Genomic DNA, 13,281 nt, shown 5'->3' with positions numbered 1-13,281 from the left:
TCGGTCTGTTCTCCGCTGAACGGTCCGAGTGCCGAGATGTGGGCAAAAAGCGGATGGCCGGGGGAAGTCCGAGATGGATCAACGTACGATGGGCTATGGCGTATCGTCTAGCAACACTACACATTGTATTACACAAAAGAATGGTGAATCATTGACCAGCTTAATTAGCAGCTAAACTCTTGAACGACCAGAAACCGTAAACCTCGAAATTTTCTGACTCAAGAAGTACATCTAAGAAACCTGGACATGAGGACACACAAGGAAAAAATTCGAGAAAAATTGCAACAGATCACGGAACACTCGACGCCGTAAAAAGGGGAAGCATAATTATGACATGAGAGAGACAAAAGAGCAAAAACCACCGGATTCTTTTTGTTTCTTAAATTCATGCAGAGCGCTTGTAGATACCAGACACTATACAGTGGTCACGTTCGAAAGGCTCCAGGGTCAGCTGTTCCCTGGGCTTGATCCTCTCCTCTCTCATCTTCTGGACTTCACGAGCGAACACAACCTCGGGCTTGGCGGTACTGTCGATACAGTTGGCCTTGACGGAGACAATGACACCACCGCCCTCCTTGAGGAACATGTGGGCGTTCAGGCCGACAATACGGGCCTGGTCGGGCTGGGCAACATCGGCAAAGATGACATCGACCATGGGGACGAGCATGCGGTAGCGGAGAGGGTGTCTGGCGTCCTCGACAATGGGGATAACGTTGGTGCGGTGGGTAGCCATGCCGATCAAGTCACGACCGGAACGGTGGGAGAACTCAACGGCGTAGACGTTACCAGTAGGTCCGACGATATCGGCAACGTGACTGACGGAGGTACCGCTGGCGGAACCGAGATACAGGACCTTGGAGCCAGGGCGCATGTAGATGTCATCCAGACCACCCAGGATACCGGCAGCCAACTTGGAACGGAAGGGGTTCCAGACACGGTATTCGGTCTTGGTGACAGTGCCATCCTCCTCAGCGGGGGACTCGACAGAAATGCGCTTCTCACCGTAGACGGCCTCTCCGGGAGTAAGGTTCTTGGTGACGAGCAAATCTTCCTTGCCACCACGGGCGACGAAGACACCAGCGTGACGGTGGGGTTCCTATGCGAATTCCTGTTAGATTCCATCCAATTTCTTTCTTCTCGATTGGATAATCAGGGAAAACCTACAATGATGACCTTAGCACCACCCTTAGCACCCTTAGCACCGCCGCGACCACCGCCGCGAGGACCACCACGGCCACGGGGGGCACCACGACCACCGCGGGGAGCACCACGGCCACCACCGCCACGGCCACGACCACCGGCACCAAGACCGCCTATAGAACGTGAAAAGATTAGCGACACGTTCTTTTTTCCCTTAAAGGGAGAACCGCAGATCCGGCACGCGATTCGAGTCGACCATCAGAAAACCTGATATGCTCTTGGACAAGACAAAACTTTTCCATCGCAACATGCAGGATCAAACTGATTCGACGACAGCAATGCGAACAGATCACATAGACCCGCATGCCTTCCACGTTTCTCCCAAGATGAAATCAATCGATGGTGAACAAACCTCTACCACCACGGCCACCACCACCTCCACGAGGAGCACCACGGCCACCGCCACGTCCACCACGAGGGCCACCGAATGCCATTGTGATATATGTGATTTAAATCGGAAAAATGTCGATAAAGACGTTAAGTCAAAATGCTGTCAGTCCAGAAAAGTTATCGGACTGATGCTTCGATTCTTCGGTTGCGGTATAACCGGAGAATAGGAAAAAGAAAAATTGGCAAGGAAGGCCCGTTCGGGAGAAGGAAAATCCGAAATTGTCGAGTCTCGAGGACCTTGAAGAGAAGCTTTTGCAGAAAAAATGCACCCGCACTGGCGTTCAGTGTTCGGTCGAGGCCGTGCTGTTCGTCGTTGTTGCGGTCGAGATTTTTCAGACGGAGCCTTGGATTCTTTCGAAATTCAGTCGGCACTAGGCCCCGTTGGGTGCTAGCGCGGCTTGCTGCTGTGGGCACTGGAAGCACGTGACGGCGCTGGATAGCGAGGTCACCTGACGCTGGCCAGCCCTGCCAATCGGAAGGCGCATCGCTCTTCTCTGACAACTCGGCGCTTAAGACTGACCCTCAACAGTTGCAGAATTGACAGCTACGCTACCTAATGGGCCAGGATTACGCGCTACTGATTACTCTAACATGATGTATAGTGTACCTGTCATGAAACATTTCTTCAGTTCCGTCTATTTACAGTGCAACTGCTCTGTACCCCACCCTCCATCATGCCCCATAGAAATAATAATTGGCCGCATACTGCACAGTAAACACCGACTGCATTCCCTGACAGGTCTTCGGGGCTGAACCGGCAACCGTGTCTACTCGATAGACCGCTTCATACTCACCGACGGTACCGTTGATAGTGGTCAGGTACAGCCATTGGACAGCCCCATTGCTACCCTGAATAGCACTCGACGGAGCATCGATCGAGTCTTGTTTTTTCGTGATCGCAATCCCATACTGCCGAGACGCCAGAGTATCCAGGTTAAAAACTGGTGTGGTCGTATCTCTAAAGAAATGATGACCCAAGAGTTCAAGGTTAGCCGGCGGGAGAGGTTCCTCCTCGTTACTGGGCAACTGTTCCTTGTACACTATACCCGGGAGTAACGACAACATGTCTGGGTAATTGGCCGCAATGCAGGTTGCATTGTAAAGACGCGCCACTGCACCTATGGCTTGGGGTGTTGAGCTCGAGGTCGAAGTGGCACAGGTGTAGTTCTAAGGAGAGGGCTTGTCAGTTTGAACGGTTCTCCCCCTGCATTGTTTGTGTGACAGTAGGCGGGTCAGTTTCTGCTTACCTGGGTGCCACGGCCCACAGCCACATAAATTGGGCTCATCCCGGATGGTGAGGGCAGGCTGGATGCGTATGACGGGAGGGAGATCTTGGATGTGTCGCATGAGTTGACGCTCTTGATGAGCTCTTCTCCCGTGCTCTCGATGTACTTGCTCACTTTTCCGAGGTAGGTGGCTAAGTCTGACGAGTAATCGTATACGTCGTTTAGGAGAGTTGGTGCTGCCATGGAGCCTGCTGTCAGGCAGCCCAGGAGAAAGAGGCTTGCACGCATTCCGGATGCTTCGTACAAACGTGATGTTCTATTTCGAAGAGGGTGGCAGGATCAAAATAGCATACACTGTATGCAAGGATAGAATGAAGCTTAAGGATGGAGAAGTCGAGAGGAGGGAGGTTCTAACGCTGACGGATATCTCTTAAGAAGAATAGCAATCGTGAAGAGTTGAAGGAGAGGAAAGGAAGAGATGAGCTCTCTCCCCTGAGATGAACTAACTATTGGATGGCTGGGGACCTGAAGAAAAGAATAGAAGGGTGCATCCAGCTGGACGAAGGGCTATATAAGAATTATTTCGAACAGACCGACAGCCACAAGAAGAAGGCTTGCATGTGCAATCAAACGCAGTACCACACCGGCCTCTTGAAACCCATAATGTTGTATCTATAAACAGCCTCGACTCACAGCAAGCCTGAAGGCGCCCACAGCACGCACAAGCAATGTGAATCTCCCATTGGTGCAAGAATGGGCGCCAGGCATGAATCCTTCACGCCTCCAAAAGTGCCGAAAGTAACGGTATACGAGGGTGGGCCACGCGAAACACGGTCGTCTATCCTGGCGACTATTTCTGCAGAAGATAAAGTCGTTGGCGCGCCATGATTGGTATATCGAACGATCGAAGCCTTTTTGACTAACCCTGTCTAGTGACAAGGTTTCATTGGCGCCGACTGTTTAAAAAATGTCCGATCGCCTTTCACCGGCTATTAATAGAGCAGCCCTAATATCTCACCGTGAGGGGTCGGCGCTTAGCTTACTAGAAGCTTGCCAATGCCGGTTAGCCTGCAGATTCCCGTCCACACTCCCCCATGAACAACCTGACGACTACTAGTCTATCTATCCCACCCCCAGGGTGTGTGTATCCACAGTATGATTTGGCAAATCGGCGATCGCTGTAGGGGCTGGTTATTTTTGGATGATCCTTTCACAACAGGGATTATCTGGGCTTATTATAAGAGGGGCCTGTGCTCGACGCTTAGCTACGCTTCTAAGTGTAGGGCAACGGCTGTTATCTTGGACTTGACCATGGTTGAAGTTGAACTGAGGTTTATTATTGCCAATGCTAAATAATATAGGATGCAATGTGCTTGGTCAGCGTTGTTCCTGAATTGAAGCAGGTACTCATCAGAATTGACGTACTAGACACCCTCGTGGAGGTACCACCTGCACCCCCCCATACAGCACATGCCAGACGCAGGATGGCCCATCCCCATTCTGAGATAGTAGGTTCAATCCTGCCGACAGGGATTGTAGATTAAGCGGCATAAAAATAGGAACGGTAGACTCTATACCGGCTAAGTAAGGTTACTAGTCGCAATCTCGAAGCATCTCACGTCACAAGATCTCTATTCTGAGTCTCATGGAAGCTACTGCCGATCCTAATTCCCTCCCAACAACCAATTATGACATCAGGGCGTGCAGAGATAACCAAGCTTCTGAGAAAGCACACTGATACTCGTTCTTGTAAGCTCCACCGAAAGGCCAACCCCACAGCTTGTTGATGCCTGGAGATCCCCTTTCCATCAAAAGCAATTCTGCCCTACCACAGATGAGTTGTCCTGACCAAAAGTTCCTCTAGGCACCTACTAACCCATAAATCAAAACAGATTATGTGCTAATAGTACGTCTATTCCCGCAACGGCCGTCTTTGGCCCGAATGCAACCCTCTTATCTTTTATAGAACGGGCTCTCAGACATCATCAGCGGCACATTCCGCTTTTCCTAAGTAGCTTCTCCAAATAGCGGAGTCAGTCTCACTTCTGCAGCCATTGCACGACTAGTTCTGACTTCCGGTGTGATACCCTCAAGCCTGCAGCACAGTTGTCACCGTCTCCGCGACGGATCATCAGCTCCTCGGGTCATTTGAACCATCCCCGAAACCGTGAATGCCCTCGCTTCCCTGCTAACCCCCACGTATCATGCGCTATTTCTCGGAGATGACTCCTCTTGTGACTTCGCGTGCATACATAGTGTGTTTTTCTGGATTCATGGCTCGGAGAGCTTTCGGTCTTCGGCCTTGCCGTCTACGTGAAGAGGACCTTGGCCATCATGCGTGATTTTTTTGCATTTTGTGGAGTATCAGCTCCGTCTGTCCGTGTCTGATTAGGGATTGATGTATCTACGTTACTATTTATGTAGTTTAATGATGTCACCAATGTCTACGAAGTGGAAGATGTCGATGCTTACTCGGATAGAGCGGGTAAAAGGCTTTAGAAAGGTGGTATTGGCAGTGGTACTTGTGTTCTGATGAGATAGATAGACATGCGAATAGATGAAACCTTGTGTCCATTGCAAAGAACACGGTATCCCACTAATCCGCCACTTCCAGACACACCCATGCGTAGAGATAGACACATAAGTGATTCGGTAATATTATCCTTTTGTAGGAGCCAAGAACTGAATTGGAACCGGAATCCATGCGGATGTGACGGAAGCTCTCGATTTTTGCCCCTTTCCTTCAGTCTCGAGTGAGTAGTTAACCCGCTGGAGGTCTATGGATGGAAGGTCACACGCGGCTTGCTGAACGACTGGGGCTATTCTATACGCTTCAGGAGGTTATTAATCTGGAGGAAAACCCACAATTCGTTGTAACTCTCTTTTACTTGTTTGCTATGCTCTTCCTGTTTCCGTACCCTCGTAAACTACTTGTTCATATCCCTGGACCTTGCATTTGTCTAGGACTTATCCGGTGTCATTCTTCCAGTCATCACAGGTGATAAGTCCAAATACTCCCGCAATGTTGTCCGGGGATCTCGGACCACATGTGGCCGATATGAGCCCATTGGCAGGTTCTTAGCGCTTTCCCAATTCTATACAAAGCTTTTGTAATTGGAATTTTTTGTCCTTGTAACGGGTAGAGCATTTATCCCGAAAAATGGTGGTACTTTGCTAGAAGAAACTTCCATTAGCGGTGCACAAAAAAAGAAAAATAATTTATTTGTAAGATGCCTTTTTCGAACTACCATCAAAAGGTGGCTCTCGAGTCATTAAGCTGTCGTGATTATAATAAGCGGCTACTACACAACGGGTGGGCGTCCCTTCAAAGGACTGCTCACAATTCAATGTACCTGTGAATCGACATTATTATTCAATGTTTTCGCTTGTTATAAAAGCTGTAACGTGTCAGGTAGAACTCAGCCAGGCACATGTGAATAATCGGCATATCCCAGCACGGCCCATGTGCAGTCATTTTGATAATCGATGTTCGATTATAGTAACCGGACGACCGACGTCTCCAACGGCATATCAATCCCACTAGCAAATGGCACATTTCAACAGCAATCAGACTATGAAGTATTGCCAAGTGTACTCCGAAAGTGTCATCAAAATTTTTGCTTCCCCAAAATTATCTTGTCATCAAGAACACCTCATAGGGACTTTGGAGAGGTTCATGTGTATATGCATGAGCTGGATGTCGGAACTTTTCCGAGAGAACTGAGGTTATCGGTTCGGTTTCTGCACACTCTGGCATCATTTGTCTCGTTAGATCTCAGTTGTTTCTTTCAAGAAGGAACCTGAAAATTATCTAGGCCATCCGAGAGCCAAATCTCGATTTGGCAGGTTAGGGCTAAAGGGTGAGGCCTTCCTTCCAGGTGTTCTGCTGTAATAATAACCGTTCCTCAACACTTCCTTAATCCTACCGCATTCCCTGCTATTGTCTATCACGAATATGACCTTCTTTTCCATTATCTTCATAGCTTATTATTACTGACTCTTTCGTCATCTATCCAGAACGTCATTGTCTCCTCAACGGACGGTCCAAGCCCAAATCTGCTCGAGATGGCAGGCGAATGGTTTCGACGAACCCCTGCCCGGGAGAACATTGAGGCAAATGTCTGTGAGGAAGCAGGACAAGTTCACACCGAAGATGAGAGCATTGGGGGTGAGTCACCCGATATCTCCCATGTGAAGCAGCAGGCTAAAGCCATATCAAGCATCTAGAACGGAGTTTTGTGAAAGCGACGAGTCATTGCCATTATCTGAGTCCAGTCCTGAGCTAAGAAGACGATACCGCATCCTCACGGACTTGATCAACAGACTTATAGAAGCTAGACCCAGGATTGTCTTTCGGGCACACTACATAGTGCCTGGGTTCGAAAACGCCCTTCCGCTCTTAGACAGCAAGGCGCCTGATTCCAATCACGTCTATGGTCTCATACACTTTTTGAAACATGGTAAACCTACTTGGACTTCTGATGGTTATGAACATGAAATGAGCAAGGTAATATCTGCATGTTATCGCTGTGGTAAGGAGGGGCGAAGTAAAGGTTCATGGGTGATGGACTATGTCCGACCGCTCTTAGACTTGGCCATCGATGATCTGCCCTTGGATTCGTGGAGCGTGTAAGCCACCGTGCACAAGTCGCAGCAAGAATTTGGAAGCTGATAGACTCGGTTGTAGGCAAGCGGAGCCTGTGAGGGACAAGTATCTGCCTGTTCATAGTGCGAGAGGCATGTTCAATCATAAAGTTGATTTAGTCGTTGGTCTACCGAAAGAGCCTTGGAAAGAAAGTTATACGCTCGCCGGGATAGATATCCCCGATCGAGAGCTGAGTCACATCGAGCATCCGCACACAGGGAAAAGACTACTTGGCCTCGGCGTCAAAGTCAAAGGATTTGACGGTACTCGTGATGAAGCTCGCGTACAATTGGGAGTATGGATGGCTGGTCTAATGTCTTGGGCTCATGATTCTTATCGACATGTTTGTCCAGATATTCCCCCTCCACCTGTTATCGGATGCACAGTAGTGGGATCTGTTTGGAGATTCTACATAATATATGCGATGGGTTGTTCTTCTGGGAAGTTGAAAGATGTGGTACGCTAATTCATGCTTATCGCTTTGTATTAATTTTTGAACTAACATCTGCAGTATATCTGGGGTCCCATTCCCGAACTTGAGGGGGATGCCACAAGCCGAAAACGCATGCTTGAACTTGTCATCACCCTGAACCGTGTTATGCAGTATATTCGCTGGAATTATGCGCCGCAAATGTTTGGTCGCCTTGTCTTGAACGTCTGACGAGCCGAGTCTCACGCTGGTTCCATTTTCTTTCCCTCCATAGCGGGATTGGGCAATGGTCACGTTGACAGGAGTCTATATGTCTCTTCTAGCTAGTTAGTTTACATCGTGTCACTGACCAAGAATCTGAACGGTTGCTTCCCTCTCTAGATGTTGGGAGCAAGACTGACTGTCTTAGGAAGATATTAATCGGTCGGGGGGACCTAATTAAGACCAGCGTCACTTTACTTTAAATCACTTATATATCATCCTATTCTCCCAGGAAAGAAACGTTGAGGCATTGCATCATAATCCTCCTATTCCTTTCAATCTTCATCTAGACAATATTCTTGCATATCTTAGCTTTCCGGCGCTAACTTCCGTATTTGGTAGTACTTTGCGAGGTGCATAACCAGAGGAATTCATGGTGTGTTAGTCAGCTTGCTTAATTTGCATATCTAATCATTGCGATGTGTAGTATGTTGCAGTCTACCTAATTTCTTGTCACGACAGAAGTATTTGGTAATTGGGTAGTCCTACATTCTATCTGGGTTCTATCGTGATGTGGTATGATATGATAGATAGCCCGTAGAGCTAGTATAAATGGAAAGACCATTGTTTTATTGCCGCATTGTATGTATCCCCCTAGTCTCCATACATATATTAGAGTCTTCCGATATACAGATAACTAGTCTCACGCAACAGACGTCGAAGCCGAAGCCATCTTATGAAGCGGAAAGTTCCTAGGGTCACTGTCCTTGTTGTAAGTATGGGCGGCTTTCCACCGGCGACGTAGGAGCGTAAATACAATCAAGGAGATAATTGCAATCCCGGCGACGGCAGAGCCGACACTAATGCCTGCGATGGCGCCTTTGCTGAGTCCAGAGCTGCCGGAACTAGAGCTAGTGGATGTCGCAGCTGAGGTGGAACTGCTTGTGGTTGTGCTGGATGCGCAGATAGATCCACGCCATTGGTGGAAGGTGCCATCTTGGCCGGCACAGTCCCTGGGTTTTGTTAGACCTGGCTGGTAATGGTGTAGGGGAGGGAAGGGGAGGGGGTACAGACGAGAAGATGCAGTCCTGGGTTTGGGTGGCGAAGGAATCCGAGTCACAATAACAGGCTGTGTTGTTGCTGGGTGTTGGGGTTAGCTTTTGTGGCTTGAGAAGGGGGGCTAGGAAGGTATGGGAACGCACTAGTTGCTAGACGAGCAAACACCACCGACAGTGTCGGCGGCAGTAGACTGGCAGTCTAGGATGCAGCTACTCAGAGTTATGGTTGAAGTTGAGGCAGCTGCAGTTGCGGTGGTGGTAGCAGAAGATCCTCCGCACTGTGAGCCACGATAGGTGTGGAAAGATCCGATATCATCCGAGCAGCTCCTTTTCTCTGGGTTAGCATGTGTAAACGGTCACACTGAGAGTGATTTTCGTTCATACTTTTCTAGGCACCATTGCACATCAATGGGGAAGTCACCGTTATTGCAGTAGCAGCTGGTCTGATTACTGTGCGTTGATCATGAGATGCTTGCTCGAAGAAGCGGACGTAATTGTATTCGACTTACTAGTTACTGGTGCTGCAGTCGCTTGCTGCAGCCTCGGCTTGGCAGTTGAGAATGCACTCACTCAAGCTTAGCACTGTCAGTATAGACACAGTGTTAACTGTGGCAATTAGATGATACTCACCCATTGACCGCTGAGACAGCCCCGAGGAGTAGGACAGGGATAGTTAACTTCATTGGGGGAAAAGGGTGCGGTCTACTTCGAAAATATTTCTTGAAGGAAGAGCCAAACAACTGTTTGTATAGGACTGAGCAAGGTTATGAACTCGATGAGCACCTTGGCCGGCCTATACCTTTGCCAAAGATGAATAGAAAACTTGGGAAATGAAGAAGCTGTTCAAAGTGCAGTGCTCTGATACCCAATTCCAAGTCGTCTTGAGGCCGCTATATAATGCTCATTCTCGGAAAGAGCAATCCGAAAACGAAGTCGTCGTGGAGCTCCATCTCGCACCCCCTCATCTCTACAGCCAATGTCAATTGACATCCTATATTGCATCAAGACACGGGTCAAGGATGGAATTCTGGGCATCCGTCATGCGCTGTACAGCTGTACGGAGAAGGAAGATGCCAGTGAGAGTGGTGTGAGCTTGTAGACTTCCCAACCGAGATATGGAAGGACCAGCATCGGTTGCAGGGGTATCCTATATGCGGTCAGATGTGGTTGGATGGATTGGATGGTATGCCAAGCGCAGCATGATAGTACATCAGGGCTGAGTGGGACTGGCGAGCCAACCCAGGAGACACCTGGATCAGATAAGATAAATCAGCTGCTTAAATTGGTCCGGAACATCAACTCCGATGCACGGTCAGCATTGAGTACCCTTATTGGGAGCCATTACATCCACGGATTGCTGCCGGTCGTTCCGATTTCAGCCAACAACGTCCCCCGCGACCGAGTGGGTCAATAATACCCGGGCTGATGTATCCTGCCGACTGAGGTTGGCATCCGATGCATTGTGCCCTTGATATCGTTATCTCCGAGGCCCGAATATGCTTCCCGATTCTTGGATGGGACCGCGAGAGACCGAACGGACCACCCGGCTAATTCACAGGCAGGATGCCTGTTGGCTGTCTTATGTGCCGTGATGGCGACATCAAGTGAAATGTTCCAACCTACGGTCGGGTAATACTCCTACTACCTCCATGTGACTCTAATGTCGAAGCGCTTGTTCACATTTCCCCTTCCATGCCTCTAGTCTCAGCTGTGTGAAGTGGAGACCACGTCATCTCGGGTTTCTGCCCCTGAGAGACCCAAATCTGATCTACTTCATAAGGAGCTTGGCATGACTTCTATGTCGACGGGAGTTTCCTTTCCTGAGATATCGCCTCAGGCATCCAAGTGGTGTCTTTTCGACAGTCATGAAGCTCGATACCAAGCGGCTAGCTTGGGCTTTATTGCCATGGACGGTGGCATCCAGTCCATTCCCAGCCGAAGAACGACTTGCTGTGCCAGATGGCTCTACTTATGCCAACCACATCTTCAATGCTCTGCATAACTCCATGAAGATGTTCGGCAGCGTCATGCAGCACAATGGGATGTCCGTCTTCATTGCCACGGTGCCTGAAGGGACGGAATTCTACCACGGTACTTCCAGTGCATATCGTATCAACGGAACTGAGTGGCTGGCTTTTGAGCCGGAGCATGCCATGGCTTTTGCCCATCCTGGTAGGATTCGTCGTCAACAACCCTATAGGGCTAACAACCTGCCACTTGACGATGAGGAGCGGGGCAGTACGGGGAAAAGCCATGATAAGAATTGGAAAGGGTCTGTTAAACATGCAAATGATTTCGAATCGGAAACTGGCAGCTGGGTGCAAGATCATGCTCGGCACCGCGAACATGTGAAACCATATCGTGCAGGTTCTCGCGATAAGCATCAGAAAGAGTCGCTTCACCAGCAAATTGGCTCTGATTCGGGCAACAGTGGCTGGACACAGGATCATGCCCGGCACCGCGAACATATGAAAACATATCATGCAGATTCTCGCGTGAAGACAAAACATCACAAGGTTGACATGACTGCTGAAAGCGCGGCTCACCGAGGCCTCTTCACTCGCCAATGGAAGAGATTGCAGTCAATGGTCCAGTATTTCTTAACTGAGCAAGGGGAGTCCCGCAGAATATTGGTGGAAGAATTCGACACCCAGGCTCTTCATGCATCTCACGATGGTCACCATAACAAGCCTGGCCGCCAGAGCCAGTCAGACATTGAGGAGCATCAAGAGCAGTCATCCTCCATGCCCACCGAACCTACAGCTGAAGAACAGACGGGATATTTCCACACCTATCGCACTAAGCGTGAATTACGTCTTGTCTACTTTGATGGACAGTCAGCTGCAAAATCTCTCAAGGGTACCCTCGACATGCAAGACATCGTCCTTCGAAACGCAACCCTCTTCGATGGCAGCCCAGCAGAGGGTGACGACCTGCGTGCCGATGACCTGTGTGCCATGGCCCGCGATCAGTGGGACAATCGTGTTGACGGATTCATCCGAATGGTCGGTGGCTTCGAGGTTATTCTCTGCTCATTCGCCGATAACCTCGATGTTGTGAGCATCCTCAGCACCTACCCATCGCGCGATGGCGACGGAGGATCCCACCTCAGCTATGCCCGGGCACTTGCTACCCGATTCGACGGAATTGGGGGTGGCAGAGTGTCCATCAACTACGACGACTTTGTCACAATGTTCGCATACCCGGACGCGATGTACTTTGACGAGCAGGGCCTTCCCCGGGTGGTCGACGATGCTGCAAAGCTGGGGCCCGTACGCGCACACATTGACCGACTAGTCAGAGGACCTGACGCGACAGCCCCCAGTATTAACTGGCAAAACGTCGTTGACATGATCATGACCAGATACCAATACCGCATTAGCCTGGCATTGTCTCCAGCCATTTCAACTCACCATGAACTTCGACGTGGGCTCCACCTCGCTATCGAGCCCTTTATCGACGCGCGTGCGCGCAACTCGACTGCGGAGATTGAGCGTTGTGCCAAGCAGTTCTGGGTTTCAGGCGCTGATACTACCACTGTTCCGGCTCAAGCAGTTTCTCGGGTCTCGGAGCGATTGTGCTCGAGTCTGGTTGCTGGCGCGAGCGCAGAGACTTATGAGGAGGGCATCGCGATCATTGAGGAGCTAAAGCACTACTTAGATTGGGCGGTCTTCAGGGAGTGCAATAAGTGCAAGATAGACGAGGTTTGTCAGCTCCCTATTTGGCCTTCTGGCTCCAAGGAGGATTTCGTTCGGCCGCGGTGTGGTACCGGTCTGGCTCATGGCTCGGGTGGCTATTGGGACATGATGGGCAAAATCCGTCAGCATTAGTATGGTCCTATTGTTGTGTCTGGAACAAGGGGACTGGTATAGGTGGCCATCGTGTACATCGCATCGCGCTTGTCGTCCTAGCAGTATCTCATTTTATTGAAGGTTGTCTGGCTGGGTCGTTTCGTAGGCTTGGCCATTTCTGGGTGGACGATCAATGACGCATCTCTATTATGCATATAATGTAGCTACAGCCCTATGGCTCTTTGTTTAGGACGGGGTTAGTAACTTCATGGTTCTTTTCACATTAGGTGTAGTTATTGTTGTGTTACAATACTAGTCCCAATTATGCCGTTGGGTGTGA

General features: G+C 49.6%; 5 protein-coding genes across 5 annotated transcripts; 2 read left to right on the top strand and 3 right to left on the bottom strand.

Moving 5' to 3' along the window:
• Positions 1-385: 385 nt before the first annotated feature.
• AtWU_04128 (rRNA 2'-O-methyltransferase fibrillarin family protein) lies at positions 386-1,634 on the bottom strand (the record flags this gene model as incomplete). The annotated part of the gene is made up of 3 exons (XM_035499239.1): positions 386-1,096; positions 1,165-1,313; positions 1,553-1,634. The coding sequence occupies 3 exons, from the start codon at positions 1,632-1,634 to the stop codon at positions 386-388; spliced, it is 942 nt and encodes a 313-aa protein (XP_035355132.1).
• Positions 1,635-2,262: 628 nt separating this feature from the next.
• Positions 2,263-3,104, bottom strand: AtWU_04127 (uncharacterized protein; the record flags this gene model as incomplete). The annotated part of the gene is made up of 2 exons (XM_035499238.1): positions 2,263-2,757; positions 2,838-3,104. 2 exons carry the CDS (start codon positions 3,102-3,104, stop codon positions 2,263-2,265), a joined length of 762 nt encoding a protein of 253 aa, XP_035355131.1.
• Positions 3,105-6,881: 3,777 nt separating this feature from the next.
• On the top strand, positions 6,882-8,122 carry AtWU_04126 (putative integral membrane protein; the record flags this gene model as incomplete). Its single annotated transcript, XM_035499237.1, has 4 exons — positions 6,882-6,984; positions 7,037-7,445; positions 7,504-7,918; positions 7,973-8,122. The coding sequence occupies 4 exons, from the start codon at positions 6,882-6,884 to the stop codon at positions 8,120-8,122; spliced, it is 1,077 nt and encodes a 358-aa protein (XP_035355130.1).
• A 673-nt stretch (positions 8,123-8,795) lies between these two features.
• On the bottom strand, positions 8,796-9,833 carry AtWU_04125 (EGFR-like transmembrane domain-containing protein; the record flags this gene model as incomplete). Its single annotated transcript, XM_035499236.1, has 6 exons — positions 8,796-9,105; positions 9,167-9,232; positions 9,295-9,477; positions 9,535-9,600; positions 9,660-9,725; positions 9,781-9,833. 6 exons carry the CDS (start codon positions 9,831-9,833, stop codon positions 8,796-8,798), a joined length of 744 nt encoding a protein of 247 aa, XP_035355129.1.
• Positions 9,834-11,015: 1,182 nt separating this feature from the next.
• On the top strand, positions 11,016-12,980 carry AtWU_04124 (uncharacterized protein; the record flags this gene model as incomplete). Its single annotated transcript, XM_035499235.1, has 1 exon — positions 11,016-12,980. One exon carries the CDS (start codon positions 11,016-11,018, stop codon positions 12,978-12,980), a length of 1,965 nt encoding a protein of 654 aa, XP_035355128.1.
• Between the last annotated feature and the right edge of the window lie 301 nt (positions 12,981-13,281).

Source organism: Aspergillus tubingensis (genome assembly GCF_013340325.1).
Source record: "Aspergillus tubingensis WU-2223L DNA, scaffold_6, whole genome shotgun sequence".
Taxonomy (NCBI): domain Eukaryota; kingdom Fungi; phylum Ascomycota; class Eurotiomycetes; order Eurotiales; family Aspergillaceae; genus Aspergillus; species Aspergillus tubingensis.
Note: the sequence above shows the minus strand (reverse complement) of the source record. Positions and strands in the feature narration are given on the sequence as shown.